At 39.8% G+C, this 17,614-nt stretch overlaps 1 protein-coding gene across 1 annotated transcript in view; it reads right to left on the reverse strand.

Moving 5' to 3' along the window:
* Window positions 1-222: 222 nt before the first annotated feature.
* LOC140306848 (neural-cadherin-like) overlaps window positions 223-17,614 on the reverse strand; it is a 65,964-nt gene continuing 48,572 nt past the window's right edge. Inside the window, exons 25-32 of the mRNA XM_072385459.1 lie at window positions 16,040-16,163; window positions 14,114-14,297; window positions 13,733-13,899; window positions 11,154-11,418; window positions 8,969-9,152; window positions 7,103-7,353; window positions 1,843-1,997; window positions 223-1,284 (exon numbers count right to left, since the gene is read on the reverse strand). Coding sequence (XP_072241560.1) covers window positions 718-1,284; window positions 1,843-1,997; window positions 7,103-7,353; window positions 8,969-9,152; window positions 11,154-11,418; window positions 13,733-13,899; window positions 14,114-14,297; window positions 16,040-16,163 — 1,897 coding nt within the window. The 3' untranslated portion in view covers window positions 223-717. The remainder of the gene's footprint in view (window positions 1,285-1,842; window positions 1,998-7,102; window positions 7,354-8,968; window positions 9,153-11,153; window positions 11,419-13,732; window positions 13,900-14,113; window positions 14,298-16,039; window positions 16,164-17,614) is intronic.

Raw genomic sequence — 17,614 nt, forward strand, 5'->3', positions numbered from 1 at the left:
CCAAATTGACTTGTTCTTCTCATCAGTGGCTCCTCTAGCTTGTAATAGCTGAATATGACAAGAACAGCTGTTCCATTTTTACATGAATGTTATCATTGGAAAATCCTGGAAATGCAAAGTTATTTCCATTCGTGGGTAATGAGATATCTTACCTACATCTGACTTTGGCTTGAACTTCAAAAACTAAATATTTGCAAATCACATATATGAGCTGCTGTTTGAAGAAGATTGAGTTTGAAATATTATCAAAGATACTCATTTATTTAAAAGGAAATAGATAATACAAATGATTAATTTTGTTACATAAATGATTTCATGAGTCATTAACAGCAAAAAGAATCCAGATAACTTGCGGGAAACTTGTTTGCCATCTTACTTTGCAGACATTACTCTTATGAGTTGTATGACACGAGTAGTTTGGACACAGGGCACCTTTTAAAAAGTGCATTTTGTGAAGAAAATAATGTACAGTGCAATGCCAAGTAAACAATACATCACATCTGATCATTCATTGGTAAACATCTTTTATATCAAAGAACATAAATGTTCAAAGTTTCATCAATACAGTAAATTTATTACAGACTTCACGTAGACCCTGGGCAAACTCCCAATCTCAAAGTATTTCACATTTAATTACCTCCCTTTGGATTTCCAACACTGACTTCTGATTAGTGTTGCTTTTTTGAAACCTGCAGCTCTGTGTCTCCGAGTGCAGCCTCACCCACTCTTCTCACAGTTCAGCTGCCCTCTGCTTTCCTTAATTTTGTCTCTCTGGCCCTGTGTAGTCTTGGAGTCTCCTCTTAAATCGCTCACCACAGCTCGGAGAGTTTTGAATTTGTCCATCCGGGTGTTCTGGGCTGCCTGAAGCCTGGCTTCTGAACCCTGAGATGCATTAAGGGAGCTGAGGGAGCGTACTGCTGCGAGGCTGCGCTCCTTTCCAGAGGGACGGCGTGGTGTGGTCATGGTGCCGAGCACCTCTGGGTGCTCCATGTCCCTGATGACCTCACACAAGTAGCGAGCCAAGTCTTGGCTGGAGAAGGAAAAGGCTCTCTGGGAGCGACGGAAAGTCAGAGGGGATGATAGGGTCTCTGCCTCTGAGGGAGGGATGGCCAAACGCAGGGCAATAGCTGCGCTGCCATTCCCGTTTGACATACCCTTTTTGTCGTTGTCCTGGGGAAGCTTATTCTGCGGGTAGGAGATGATGCTCTGTGGGTAACTGTAGCGGAGTGACTGCGCAGGGCTGGGCTGGAGAGAGCGCTGCAGCTCTACCATGTTAAAGGCATTCTGAGGAAAGCAGGAAATTAAAGAAGGACAGACAGAACACGGAATTCATATTTTTCTTCTCTGTCTAATCTTTTTTTGAATTTAGGAGATAATAATAAATAAGATTGCACAGGACAACACACTATCAGTGTGCTAAGTTTAAGCCTCTGCGAACAAATTAGTCTGTTACTTGGACCTTGACAAGGAGCCACGGTGTAGGAAGAGATGTTGGTAACGACAGCACCTTTGATCAGCCAAGTAATTAATTATCTGATTGGTGTACTAGGTTCTACTCTTATGAGCACTATGAACACGGAAGCGTTAACTTCCATTGTGTCTTCTTGTTTAATTTCAACTAATTGACTGTCATTCCCAGATCTCCAGGGATCTGATATTTAGTTTTCATTTCACAGACCCAACAAAAATCTTTCTCAACCAAATGTTAATGTTTGCCAGTATAGCAGGATGACATTTAAAATAGATAAAAGTAGAGCTAAGACATTCAAAAAGTGCATTGTGCATGTTGCATTTTTTATTTATTTATTGCCACATAAAATGCCAGCGAGTTTGTGTGATCACCTGGTCTTGCTCCCCTCCACCTTCCTCATCGTAGTTGAGCACATTTTCTCGGATGTCCTCCCACTCGCCGTGGTGTGCAGACACGTGGTAAACACCCTCCTTCAGGCCCTTGTGTCTTCTCCAACAGGAGTAGAGAAACAGCCCCAGCATCAACACTGAGGGGTGTCAGAGAGTGTGTTAGCACAGCAAGGAGCCCTCTCGCATAATTACAAAGGGTTTTCGAGCAGAAAAAGCACCTCTTTGGGTGTAAACAAAATTGACAATGTGAGCAGAAAGTTATGATGTAAATGTAAAAACTTTAGTGAATACCACACCTGTGTTACAATGATAATTCATATTTTTTCATCAAATATAATAAAACACCTCACGTTATATGAAATAAATGACAAATATGGAATTCATAACATCGATTTGTCCTGGAAGACCTACTAGATGCACTGAGTGTACAGTTAAGACATACTAATGGAGCACACATGGAAATAGAGGTACCACCTTTCCACCTATTCCCTTTGAAGTTGCCTCTCTGTTTCCCGTCTTATCAAAGACCACAGTTCCTCAGAACCCTATTAAATGAATTTGTACTCCTCCCAGCTTAAACTCAAAGCCTCAGTGGCTCAGCTAAACGCAGAGAGGAATGCTGCGGATGCTGAGCAGGAAAGGTCCTAAAGCATACACATCAATCACAGCTATTGTGTGCTGAATTATACAACATGCTGGACTGACCTTTAAAGTCCATTAATCTCAACCAATATTTTTCTCCCATCTGCCATCCCTCTTGCTCATTTTTTTCTTTCTGCTATCTGTTTTTACTACTTCACTCTTTGACTCTTTTTTCCTGTTATCTCTGTTTTTTTCTTTCTTTTTGTTGCTGCATATTGGACGCTCCCTCTGTCCTCCCTTCTCTCCTCCTCACTCATTAAGTCTCCTGCAGTTCCTGTTTTTCAGTCCCTCTCTGGCCTCGGCTTTTATCTTGTGCACTAGATAGGATCCATTTCACAAAGAGTAGCTTACATGGTGTGAGCTAAGTATCAGTTTAATTGGAAATCTTCAGAGAAATGCAGGGTAATGACATTAGTCTGGATTTTTAAAGTAATTGCTTCGAAAGAGAATTCTGCACCAACGACTCTTTGGTGGTCGCGCATGCAGGTATTGAGAGCCTATAAACACAGACAGTAAAACAACTCCCAGAGAGCTCATCTCCACCAGTAAAATGTTGGTTCAATTAAAAAGCATCTATTTTAGTCAATGCCCGTTCAATTTTAAGCTCCTCAGCTGCTACACACTTTTACTTCTATGTTGCTCTAATTTCAGACAGAAAAAAGATTTGAAGCATTCCCTCTCAATCCCCAACAGACCTGTCCTCTGTATGGGGTAGAGAGGAGAGCAGTATTGATCAGCTGACCTGGCTCCTTCGCTGTTACGCCAGAGCAGCCTTGGAGCAAACACCAGAATCTTGATAAGGCCAGGCGCCAACCAGACGCTGGCTCTCGTCCTCACCTCCAGGATTACCTGCTCTGAGGTGTTGCCTCAGGCATGAGCTTACCTCATCCCTCAACATCACCTGAGCTGATATCGAACACATCACTATAGGGGGAGGAGTTGGACGTGAAGCCAAGCAAGACAACTTCACCGTACAAACATACAAAATTAGCCGCAGGTAAACAGACAGCCACTAGCACACAGAGTTGAGAGAGTGAAAGTGCAACTACATTCCTGGGAGATCAATATCACACAGGGTGGAGCACAAACATCGCAGTCATTCATCAATCCATAGTACGGCTGCCTTTCGGTCCACCAACTGTTACTATGAACAGGGTATTATGATGTTAGCCTTGACTGGACTGTGCATTATGAATGAGTGTGAAGTAAACTACAACCAAGCATGATCTAAACACTTAACCCCTTCATTGTACCTCCAGTCTGAGCGTAGTGAGGAAGAAAAAATAGTTGTGAGACAGATGAAACATCAGTAGAGGATAAAGGAGAGAAGAAAACTGATGAAGAAGCAGATGGAAATGAGACAGGTGAGAGATGAGAAGGAGTTGGAAAAATGATTTATTTATACATCTTTCAGGGAAGTAAAAGGAACAGGCACTTTACACAATCGTTTGGCATCTGAGCCCATATGGGCAGCTGATTTCTTCTATTCATCAAAAAACAGAGTCAGATTTGATGCTGAACTAATGAGAATTGGTCAGCTCATCTGGCTCTGTCAATAGCACATGCTGAGCTCACAGACTGCTGTGATGGCGTATGTATAACTTAATAATGGATGATCGTTTTAACTTTTAATGCACTTTGAGGCAGGGTAAGAGTCCCCCTTTAATTTAGTAGCGAGCCAGCAGTCTTGCTTAGTGTTGCGAGTGTGTTTTTATGATTGTGGTTCTCGTGGTGATGAGGGTCATCTTTAAACTATGAGTCTATGCGCTGTAAAGCCAGCTGTTTTCCAAACTCAAAACCTGGACTAATTTTATTTCCACATGCAACTAAAAGGATGGTTGATCTTGAGGTGAAGCTGACTCTCCCTTTTGCTTTAAGCTCCAATGAGTGACTCGACTTGTTTTATTATTTTTCTAAGGTGTGAAAATGTAATTACACTCACCAACGAGCGCTTGTTCTAATCTGAATTACATTAAGGAGCAGTGATTCTTGGTGAGGTGAAAAGTTTGCGCTCTGAATATAAATGCTTCATCTGCAGCAGTGGACAAGCTACTTCAAATGGACGGCACCTTTTTTTAGTAAGCACTGCAAGCAACACATGAATTTCTATGAAAGAGGCCAAGGCCCCACTTCATCAGCTTTGAATTAATTATCAGATACAGCTGAAAACTTAACATGTTTCATTCACAAGTGTCAGAATAACTGATGTCCTAATACTCGCCACACAGCCCTGGAGGGAATGTTGAGTCAGTTATAGGCAGGGACAGTGTATTGAATCGCCCAGGCGTTTTATATGTGACACAAAGACTCATAAACAGCAAACGCCCTTTAGATGGAAGTGAGCAACAAGAAGGGAGCCATCTGTCCTTCCATCTCCATGAGGACCAGAAAAAGAACACCATTCCTCATATACGATCCCTGAAACTAGCACAACCAGCTCATTCTTTTCTTCAACCACAGCAATGTATTAAAGCAATCGTCCACCTCTTTTTACAACAATTGTAGCGATATTGATGCATACTTCTTTAAAGAAAAAAGACCCTGCCGGCAGCAGATGTGGGCGGATATTGAATTTTGATCCTGTTAGATCTTAACACAGCTTATGAGACTATCAACCATGCAGTTTTATCTGATTGTTTACACATGCGGGCAAGTGTCATTGATACCAAACTGGGTCAGGTCCACAGCTGGAGCATCTTTTTCATAGTTAATTAGTTGATAACTTTTCACTGATGATTTAAAATTTAGGCTATTTTTCTTTTTAGCCTGACTTTTGGATGGAACGCTTTTACAACACTTTTCTTACATTTTCCTTAACAAATTAATCATTCTGAAGTTCAGAGAAAACAAGCAGACTTTGTACAAAGAATAATGAACAGAAAGGCATCTTCAGATCTTACCATCTACCATCAAGCATTTTTTTCTCACTGAAAATTATATTTGCTAACTATAAAGTGTCACAAAAATTGTCCTTACTTTTTCATATTGTTTCTTTTTGTTTTTCTTTCTTATAATTCAGTGCTGCCTGTCACCGTTTACATCTGCAAAAATCATGGTTTTGAACATGCAACATTTGTAACCTGGCAGCAATGATATACTGGTCACATATAGAAAAACCAAGTCACTTCTCATCTCTTCATAACTTTCAATTGATTTCCATTTAAACTCTCAAGTACTAGACCTAACCTTATGTTTTTGGACTTTCCAAAATCATTCTTCAATTTACAACATACCTGGAAAAGGTTTCCCATACCTGCATCTATGCTGTCTGGCCTCAATAACATTGTGTACTCGGGCATCAGTGCAAAACTTCAGCTGCTTAGTTCTCAACAGGCAGAAAAAGGAGACCACATAATCCTCTTCTTATAATTATTGATGTTAACACTCTGATCCTAATCTACAAAGCAGTCTGAGGTTTCTTTCTGGTATACGTCTATGAACTCATGACCTCTTAAATGTCAGAGTGCAGTCTCAGATCATCTGATGAGTCTTCAAAGGGAGACGTTTGCAAACTCCCACAGCCAAAGTTTGCAAACTTCAAAATATTTCCACAAAAATCATTATTTTCAAGCTTTCACTTGATCACTGTATTATGATTGCTTAAGATGAACATTCAGTAATACTCCCATTGACGCCTTAATCCGGTGCTTTATTTTCTTAGCCTCAATCACCACTTCACCCACAAATATGGACTAAATCCTTTCACCTGACTCAGTTTATTGCTGCTGGCATTCTGTGCTACAGCTGGGCATGTGCTGAGAGACGTTGGTTAGATTTAAATTTCTTCCAAAAATATTACAAATCTTTGTCAAACTACACCTTTATGATCCACTTATTCTAAAGTAAGTTTAAACCTTCCTACACTGACAATGATTCTGATAAATTCACTTTACGATGGATTTTAACTAAACTTTATCTAACCCCAAGCCTAGGCAGATCTTAGAATGAACAAGGGAACAATAGAAGCTGTCCACACTTTGAAGGTTTTGCCTGTTCTATATACTCCATATGCTGCACAACACTAAAGTGTACAATAGGGAGACATTTAGTATGATATGGGAGAACAGAAATGTACCCAGAAATGTATAAAAGACAAACATCAAGGGAGCAATATGAGTGTATGGTGGGATATAAAATAAGTGAGACAAATAAAAAGTAAGGCTGTGAGTGAAATGAACTTCTGATGTCAACACTGAAAGAGAAAGTGGGTACAGGGGTGATGAGAAAGATAGAAAAACAAAGAAACTCCCCAATTCTCAAGGATTCTCACAGCTTCATCTTACAGCACAGCTGTACACAGCGCTTACAGTTTGTGTACATATTTCTTTCATGTTTTTTCACCAACCAACCATAGAGAAAATACATCCTGGCACAACTCAAGAGATCAATACGGCATCAAGATGTGTGTTTGTGACTAGATATGACAGAACAAAAAGGGTTGGAGAACAGATAAAACAGCTGATGTTACAGAAAAAAAAACAGATCAAATATTCTGTGATAATAATCCCATGACTATGTCAAGCAATAAAAAGACAGCAAAAATTAATGATGGCAAAGTTGAGTTACCACAAGTAGAAGAGGACATAGTCAACATAGCTACCTAAAAAAGCAAAGACACAGATGCTGATGGCGAACATGGAGCTGAGGCTGAGGCTATTGCCGTCCACGTTGTGGAACACGGCGAGCGCCACCTCGCAGTGCCGTCCCCGGTAGCCCTCGCTGCAGTGGCACGAGTAGCGGGATGGAGAATGAGCTACACATGTGCCATGGCGACACGGCCGGCTGGCACACAGCGTATAGATGCACACTCTGCCCAATGAGCTCTCTTTGGTCATGTGGCCTGGAGGGCACCTGTGCAGAGAAGATGAAGAACTATAAAGCACAGACATGAGCCACTTGGGAAACTGTCAGATAAAAAGAACACTGAATTCCACAGAGCTATGAGGCCTAAGCCGATAGAGAAGAAATAAATCCCTCAGGAGTTAGGCCTCTTATATCAGATTCAAAGATATACTCTTTGAAGGTTACAGAGTGTCGACTGTAAATGAAATAAAGAACAGAAACCGAGAAGCTAAGATTGGCTTTGCAGTAGTAGTTCCTCAGTATATTTGTACAAAATATCCTCTGAATATCATTCACCCCTACCCCCAACTTCTCTCAGTGCTTTGTATCCCGAGGCTTTGCCGCAATCACAGAATATGGATGTCAAAGTCCCTGCTGGTTTTGAGTCTTGACATCACAGCAAGGAGACTTAGTGGTCCTGCAGAGTTTAAAGGGGCAGCCAGGACTCAGACAGTCACCACTGCTATACACTATTCTATCAAGTTGAAACCCTATAGAGCTTTTTCTCAGCGTACATTTCGATTTGTTATCATAGAGACAGCTCAAGTGTATTAATGATGACTGCATTCAATTTATGGAAGGCTGTGCATTTACATGCTGGTTCAGTGTCATTGCTTACTGGGACTCTTAACCGAACTATATAAAGGTACAGCTCAGTATGTTATCATTGACGAATAGTCACAAGCTTCTCACATTCTAATAAGCAATTAGTCAGACTTAATTAGTCATGAATAGTAGTAACAGATTATATTCTTATATTTACATAAATAAAGGCAAACAAATTGTAAAAAAAATGTTTGAGAGTGACAACTAAAATGACTTTTTACAACAACCTGAGGGTTGTTTTCACAAACACTGGTCTCAGACTAACATGAACTGGATGTGAATGTAAATGTACTCCTGTGTGCCAATTAACTTCACGTTTGTAAACTGCATTATTGTTAGATTTGAATTTCATTTTAAATTTCAACCTTTTTTCTTATGTCCGTTTTCATTTTTTTCCAGGTTTTCATTAAAATCCAACCCCCTCGCCCCCCATGGCACATTTGAAATATGATGACTTAATGTCCATGTGTTCAGATGTTTATTATGTTTCCACTCTGTGTGACTAACCAGAGCCTTACTGTGTTTGTTGTAAATTTACTTTTTTTTATTTAGTTGTCTATTGTCTAGTTAGGCCTCAAAACTTGAGGTACTGGACTAATGAGTAGCACTCATATAACCAATAGCCAATGTTACAGTTATGAAACTGGCTTTTCTATGTCATAATTGGCAGAAAAAAATAGCTCCTGTTTCCTGTTTTTCACAAATGTGAATTATTGCACTTTTTGACCTCTTAGACTATTTTTTTGTGTTACATAGCTGAAAAATGCTAACTGAATGCTAACTTATGTGAAGAAACTATAAATTTTTACTCTGCACATAAATTATAAATAATTAAATCTGTAGTGAATCGATTTTACAGTTTCAAAAGTTTTCAGTTACTGACTTTTGATGCAATCTGAGTTTTGGCTTCACTATTTCTTTTAATGAGTAAGGTTGTGTTATGCATTCCTTACGATATGCATTTTTGGACAGAATGGTCTCATCTTGTTGGGTTGTTTATCCTGCATATTTACAGTACCTGCACTCATGGTGTCTCCAGAGGTCCACGCAGACCAAGGGAGGAGAGCATTGATGCTTTCTGCAGGCATCTGAGGAGCAGCCGACAGAAACACCCTGCAAAGTGACAACCTGACGCCCCTCCGAAGGCTGCTCGGGATCCAGAGGGATGGGGCGTCCATTGAACCTCACATCTCGTAAACAGCCTGGTGAAGAAACAGAGAAAGGGGAAGCGGAGACAAGTCCTCAGGCAGAATCTTTTATAAACACACATTTACACAACAGCAGGGTGTACCCTCAGATGCGCAGATACATAAACTGACACTGATACATACACCTGCAGACCAACACTCTCACTCAGTCAAACACACAAACAGCCTCCGGCTAAGCTGTCAGCATGTTTTTTTCTGGGTATTTTCTCTGCTGGTTACTCACTCTGTGGGATGCATCAGGTATAACACATAATGTAAATACAGTACATATCAATGCCACTGACTCACCCTCTCTCATCTGTTCAAAACTGAGGCTTAAAAACAGAAATATAGAAGCACCAGTAAGGGGTGAAGATAAGGCTCAGATCATTTGCATCTCCAACTGTGAGAGCCACTTCTTTGAGTAAACACAGCCTATTCATACATCTCTCAACTATCACCTAATTTCTCCACTCATCTTACACTTCATCCACTCATGTATTCTGTGATACATCAGCAATGGAAAGTTTTCAGTCATTTCAACTTTTCTACATTATGTTATGTTTTAATCTTCTCTCAGAATGGATTTGATTAATTTTTCGTCATTAATCTATACACAGTATCAAAGTAAATACAAATTTGTGTTTGTGAATTTATTGAAAATAATATACTAAAATATTCCATTAACATAGCCATTTACACACTTTGCACACACTGGAGCTCTCATGCATCGTACCTCAATCACTGATCCTTGAGATACCTCTATGAGCTGACTGCAAGTCTGCTCCCTTGTGTCCTTGGTGATAATTCGTAAAGGCTAACACTTTTCTACAGTATTTAACATTTCACTGTGGATGGCGTGTGTCAGAGAGCCAACCAAGCCATGCGGTTGAGAGAATTGTCCAACAAAACAAGACTGTGTGAAGACAGAGATCTGGGGAGGCATTTCCCAAACCAAATTCACCAGAAGATACCTGAATAACTTTTAGACCATGAGAAACAAAATCCTTTGATTTAAATAAATTTGGCCACATTTCCAAATGTGGTGTGTGAATTAAACGAGGCTCTGAGCACCACTTAAATAATGTTAACTTACAATCGAACATGGTGATGGCAGCAACATTTTGTAGGGATAATTTCTGTGAGGGAGATGGATGCAGAAAAATATATAGCAATCCCGGTAATAATATTTCAGACTGCTCATGATGTCAGGCTGGTGCAAAAGTTGACATTTCAACAACAACAGCAACCCAAAGTATACAAACAAAAGAGGGGCTGTACTCTTTTGCCCTGAAGGGAACCAGTCAGATTTCACAGCTCAACTAGGTAGAGTATCTCTGAAAAAACCTGAAAATGGCTGATACTGCCAATCCAACACTGTTAAGTTTGAATGTTTTTGTCAAGACTTACAAATCTAGGTGTTCCAAACTTGTAGGCGTTAAGCACCTCAGGCTCTCATTGCTGCTGAGGGTACTTTAATCAGGTATCATATTCAAAATGTATACTTATATACAATACCATGCAAAAGTCTGGAGCGATCCCTCATTTGGTTGCTTCCAAGTAACCAGACTTCATTATAATCTTTAAAAGTGGTCTTGAGAAATAGTTACCCAGTCTTTCTGAAGGTCTTTTAAAGTTTTTCCTCAGACTTCAGCTGCTTTTTAAATAATTTTCAGACCTTAAGGGATAAAGCAGTGTTGTATCTATATACATCATCTATATCTATATCTGTATCTATCTACAACAGACAACTAAGCAAAGAACCATATTTAGATGGTATCTTTGGGCACTTGTTAGTAGCACCCTGTTCCAAACTGTACAGTACTGTGAATACAATATCTCAGTCAGTTCATCAACAAAATCAAACTTTTGAAATCAAAATTGAAAGGGCCTGAAATTTTACTGTTAGCACTGTTTCACGTAATAATTCAAACTATGTCAATACGTAGAGTTTCAAAACATTTCTATTTTGTTTTTGGAGTGCTTTATGATCAGAATAGGAAAGCAGACACCTACCTAGGAAACTGCGGTTATGTCCAGATGGAAAAGAGTTTCCAAGCATTACCACAGAGGGATCGATAATGATCTCCTGACTTCGGCCAGGTGAGGCTGTAATTTCTTGTCGTCCTCCACCTCCGTCCAGTCTCAGGGTGAACTCTCTTCCATACCGATCCAGCTCCACCTCGTGCCACTCCCCGTCATCCAGCCGAAGGTAGGGCAGTGTGATGTTGTAGACTCCATCTCCCAAGTTGTAGAAAACAGCCAGCAGTCCTTGAATAACCTAATATACACAGAAGGGATTTACTGATGTGTGTATCCTACATTCTAAGAGAAGAAGAATGAAACGTATTTTAATATTCAGGAGTGGCTTCACATTTAAGGCATCATAACTACTACTGAGAACTATCGCGCTGTTATAAAACAAGCTGTTCAGTTTTGTCAGCAGCTACAGTAACACTATTTTTGTTAGTCTAGAGTTTAAGACTTGTGAATAAATTGAAAAATAGGGTGACACAAATCCCAGCAGACTGACAGTTTGACAGACCTGGATTCCTTTCATTTTTTGCCGTGTTGATAGGCAAAAACAGCTCTTGAGCATAAGAACATTAAAGGAAATAGGGCAAGTCCCAAGGTGAAGAAAAGGCAGCTAAGGTTGAGCAAGGCGTGAATTGTGAAATTTAACCACCCAGACAAGTCTCTCTGTGGTGAGTATGACAGGAAATGGCACGAAAATTTCTGTGGTAAGAATTAATTCAGCAATTTTGCAGCAATGTGGCTTTGCCGAGACGCTATACACAACACTACATGCCAGAGTCATCCCGAAGGGAAGGTATACATGAAACAACAATTATCTTCAGCAGTTAAGGATGCGCGAACAGAGTGGACGGAACCAATGTGAGGCACCCATAACTTCAGCTTGTACTTGTCCAAAGCTTAATTGGAAACAGTAGGACTAGATAATTCACTTTCAGCCTAGCTTGCATTAACTATTGCTCCCTCAGCATGAGCATCTCAAATGTGCATTCCCTACTGGACACACAAATACACACGCATTAAAAGCTGACTGGGCTCTCCCTATAGCTTCATACCACAACAAGCCCACAGCAAAAATGTGCAAAGGACTCATTAAATACTCAGGTAAAATCTGATAACATAAACTTTTGCATCAGGTATATAGTGTCACCACAAAGCAAAAAAATGTTCAAGCACGTACTTTGAAGTCTGAACTTTCACATTTCACAAGGAAAAAAAGAACATCAATTTCAAAGCTATGATTTTTATTCTTTTTAGGGGTTACTGGTCTTTGACAGAAAGTGCAATGCATCTCAGTCACTCCCAAAAAAAATTCTTCACTGACTGCATTGGATAAATGTTTTCTTTACAGAGACCATATTCCTCAGAGAGCTGCATGCTGTTTATACCCAGCAAGCCCCTGGTAACCTCTGTGTGAAAGTGTGGTTATTTATTCAGTGTGCACTCCATTCCACATCTACCCTTAAGAGAAAAAAAAAAACGGGCAGGGAGGCAGCCCTTTAAATTAGAGCTTGTTGTCAGAAAACACAGCAGGGTTTTGCTCAAGTGTTTCTACGAGCTTTGGGACAAGAAGGCTGAAAATGTTTCAGTGTGCTAGCTGCAGACAGACAGACAGATGCTTTATACAGCTCACCAGTTCAGTTCCAGAGAGGCTTTCACAGAGAGGCTTCACAGCTCTCATATTGCACACTAAAGACTACAGTCTTTTCCTTCTCCTGTCACTGAGGGACTGCAAGAAAGGAGGGGTGTGACAGCGTTTTCCCTTATGTAGCTTAAAAACCCAAAGAAAAACAAGAGATGACGCTTTAAACAATGCTTTCTGACAAATAGCAGGCACTGGCACAGAAAAAAATGAAGATGTTTTCAAAGACAGACCAGTGGTGTGAAATCCACAATAACATTGACAGATTCAGTGGAAAAAGGTGACCTGTGAGTCACAGTCCTACCATCCTACCTACAGAGGTTTACTTCCAGGTGCTGTTCCCACTGGGCCTGTCAGCTGACGAGACAAAATGCTTTGACAAGGAATGCAGCCTTCATAAACTCTCAGGAATGTGTCAGCCAGGAGAGAAACTATATCATGGAAAATTAGCAAAGTGAAATAACCCACTCCAGTTGTGGCAAAACAAGCAGCATGTATGCAGACATGACTTTGACCTCACCACTTAAAGCAAGCTGTGTCTGAAACTCCAAACTGCTAAGCAAGGGATTTGACCTTCCACTTATTACAGTACACAATCACCCTTCTGCCATACTAAATTGGGTTTGACTCATTAACCAGAAGCACAAGTAACCTTGAATAAAGAAGACCTATTCTTTAAATAGAATCTTTGCAAAAACAACATTCTACAGACCTATGAAAAGGCCCTGTTGAGAACATACATATGTCAGTCACCAGCCCCCTCAGTATCCACCCATATGTCTCCAACCCTGATATTACTCACTCTCAGCCTGACAAGCATCCGAAGCAGTCATTTACAGGCCGTAATCATCATTTTAAGGCTCACAAACAAGACAATCACAGCTGCCAAGGTGGAGGCAAGTTAGCAACCATGACTCACCTCTAAACGTAGGTATTCACTCTGTTCCTGGGTCAGCAGGCTTAGGATGACACCAGCAGCGACACGCGTCCGAAGCCCAACCTGGACTCTAGTTTGTCGTGCGGGCAGAGACCACAAGAGCTGGATCTGAACATGGCTCCGGCCATCAAAGGAAAACTCTGGAGCCACTTGTCAATCAAAAACACACAAGGCTTGCTTGAGTAGCTGTCACATGGGAAATATATGCAGGAAACAGATTGAGGGCATGTTTATGTGCAAAAGTTCTTTCATGTAAGGTTATCTTCCTACACCAGCAAGTTACCCATTTGGTTTGTTCACTTCATAAGATTTAGATCTAAAACAGACTGAAAACCTCATTAAAAAGCAACTCCACCTGCTTACCTTCATTACACTGTGCGCCAGTAAACCCTTTTTCACACAAACAGCTGAACGAGCCCCACTCCCCATGACAGTGGCCCCGCTTCCCACAGGAGGGAAACTGCTCTACATTGGTGCAATGGTCATCAATAAGACTGCAGCCCGGCAAAGAGTTAGAAGATTCAGCAGGTGAACCAAGGTCATAAAGCTGGATGGTGGAAGAAAAAGAGCAGATTTGAAAATTAGAAAAATGTATGGAATTAAGGAAAATTACATATTTCATTTCTCTGTCCTTGCAATACAAGTAGATCAGTGAAAAGAACTTGTTTGCTGATTGAGAAAGATATGTCCTATCATATGTAAGAAACATCTTATACCATCATTACCATCAAGAAAAAGATCAAATACGTTCTTTCTGAGCACATGTATCAAAGGATCTTAAAGTGGTACAAAATAATAGGTTTAATCCAAAAAAATTGAGAAATAATACAGATAACAAATATCTGCCATATATCAGTAGAAGCGTGAAAATTTAAACCAAATGTACTTCATACATAATAAATTACTTAGGGGTGACAAATTAAGATAGAAAACAGGATAAAGTGTCTTATTAAGGTGTTGGGCTACATGTTCCACTTTATCTTGGCATTGATCACATTATAAATGTTAGATTAGATTCATGGCTAGTGTGTGTGCATTTACTTAGTGTGGTCCTGCTTGGGGCATTTCACAACTGTTTCCGCATTCAAAAGCAATCTCTAAAGTTTCACAAGGCTCCCATTGCTGCCGTCTTCAGACATAGTTGATAAACGTGTGCGTGTACCGATACTGCAATTTATTATGTGTCTGGCTGTGTGATCATTTTGATGGGTTTTGGGATTTTAATTACTATGCGATGTTTAATACAAGCTGGGTGTGTGCTTTATTGATTAAAGATCCACTTCTTTTATGTTGTTTTTGTTATATATCTTGTGTTTATTTCTATATCAAGATTTTGAATGCAAAGCACACCGAATTCATGTCTAATGAAATATAAAGGATTGGTATCTCCCACAGTGCTCCATAAGTGCTCAGCTAAATTAAGAGTCGGTTGTTACAAAAGCCCAAGCACAAAATTCATATCATTTTCATACTCAGACCATTAAGTGTGGTTCAGGATGGGGACATTTTCATTTTAGGGCAGATGTCTTTCATAACAAGTTCGCCCAGATTTGTGGTGATGGAAAACCCAACCCATGACACCAAATGCACCGCATAACACTGCTACTGGATCCACTCCCAGTAAGGTGAAGGGTTCAGGTTTTTTCATTTCATTTTTATCCTGTAGAATGACAGCGCGTTGTCAAAACACAAATGTCACATAAGAAATTAACTGTAATGATTCACTGAAAATTAAGCTGTCATATTTCTGCCGCCAACAAAGTTAGCAGCAGTAAGCTGATGTTATTGAACTTTCAGCAAGTAAACAAACTCAAGCAGAGATAAAACAAAAGCCTTTTCACACAAATACATTCTTATAGACGTTTCAAGATTAAAATGTAGGAACGGTCAGCAAAATTTAAACTAATCCCATAACAACACTACTTACACTTGAATGGATCTGTTATAACATTTTATGATGTTCCTCATAATAATACATCACTGACATATACAGAGCTATATTCTGATGGAGGCTTTTGCTCTTGTCATTTGAGGTCTTTTCTTTGTGAGAGAGACATTATAGACAGCCTGAGAGAATCTGACCAGAGGAAAAAGTGATGGGCGAAGAATATCAGCATTCATCAGGTTTCCCTGTGCAGCCTTGAGGTCACATTTACATTCTTATTAAAGTAGAATCCTCCATCACCTGTGAGGCCTGTCATCCAAACAGCTAAAAAACAAGGGTACAATATAGCAATCCATTCTTCCAGCTATGCACATGAATTAAATCCAGCTCGCTCTATACTTTACCTTGCTATCCACAAGAACGTTCCTTATACACCCGGAATAGTGCTTGTGCTGCAGCTGTGGGTATTCATATGATATGTTCTCATTGACTCCTCCAAGCTGCAGCACATGACTCCCATTCAGGTACCTTGGAAACAAGAGCAACAGAAGAATGTGAGCTGAAGAAAAGGAAAGGGGCTTCATGTAAGTTCTCAAGGTTACAATTTAAAACCCAGTTCATAATATAAACAAAGACTGACTGCACACAGATGGAATTAAGCAAATTTACACTCCATATAAGCTGTCGAGCTTAAAATTCAGTTTCCTTCAATTCTTGCTGAGGCTGTCATCACTTTTACTACTTTCTGCAAGCAAATGTGACACCTTATTATTGTTCTTTTCCCCCTATTTTGAAAACATGCATGACAGGTAAATTACATTCAACGAACCAATCCAAACATAAAGTTGTTTGCTACAGCACCTCTGCTCTTTTCAAATCTGAATTTACAAAGTGATAATTCTTCTGCCAAGGCAAGAGTCAAAGCAGAGTCTCAGCAGAATTTTTTAGTTCTGCTTATTTTCATATCTGTCTCTCAACAAGTTGTGTTTACTAAAACTTAATTAGACAGCGCTGCATGGGCAAATGAAGAATCCATTAAATTTGTTTAATACCATTACTATTTGCAGCGGAAATACAGTGAGTAGGACATAGTGAAAAGGAAAACTCATAAATTATGATGCAACATACAATGAGTACAGTGGGAAACAAGCAAAGCTGTAGTCAAGCAAAGTAAGCTGTGAACACAAACACAGTCAAAGATTAATTTCAAGGATTGTGTCTGAAGATTTTATCAACATTTTCTTCCCTCCAGAGTGGACAGAGTAGTAAATTGGGATCTGGTCTAAATCACAACCTGACTCCATCTGAACAAATACCGTATTTTTCGGACCATAAGGCGCACTTAAAATCCTTAAATTTTCTCAGAAATCGACAGTGCACCTTAAAATGCAGTGCGCCTAATGTATGAATTCATTCTGGTTGTGCTTTCTGACCTAGAACTGATTTTATGTGGTACACGGCGCTCAAAAATCTGTCAAAATGTTTTAGCAGCTTTACTGCTTGATGGATTGAGCATTATGGGCCACCGTAGTCAGGAGCCTGGCGGAGTAATACGATCTGTGCTTCAACATTAAGGTGTGTGCATCCATTCATTCATTTTCTATACCTGCTGCCCCAAAAATGGCTCCTGTTAAGAGACATGCTTACGAAGCGGATTTCAAACTCAATGCTATCAGTCATGCAGTACAACAAGTGAGTTGAATAAAGTTTGACTTATCTGAGTTTTGTTTAATTCAATGCACCTTATAACCCGGTGCGCTTTCTGTATGAAAATAGACCCATTAGCTGTCAGTCATTGATATTGCGGCTTATAACCTGTAGTGCTTTATAGCCCGAAAAATACGGTAATACAGCTTGCATGCACATAAACATACTACATTTTGGAACATGAATGCATCAACATCTTTTTCATATTCAGGAACCATCACAAGTTCTCATTTTATAATATATCACTTGTGATAAAATAATACTGAAGATAG

This window comes from Leuresthes tenuis, unplaced genomic scaffold, assembly GCF_036924035.1.
Source record: "Leuresthes tenuis unplaced genomic scaffold, fLeuTen1.0.hap1 SCAF_5, whole genome shotgun sequence".
NCBI classification, from domain to species: Eukaryota; Metazoa; Chordata; class Actinopteri; order Atheriniformes; family Atherinopsidae; genus Leuresthes; species Leuresthes tenuis.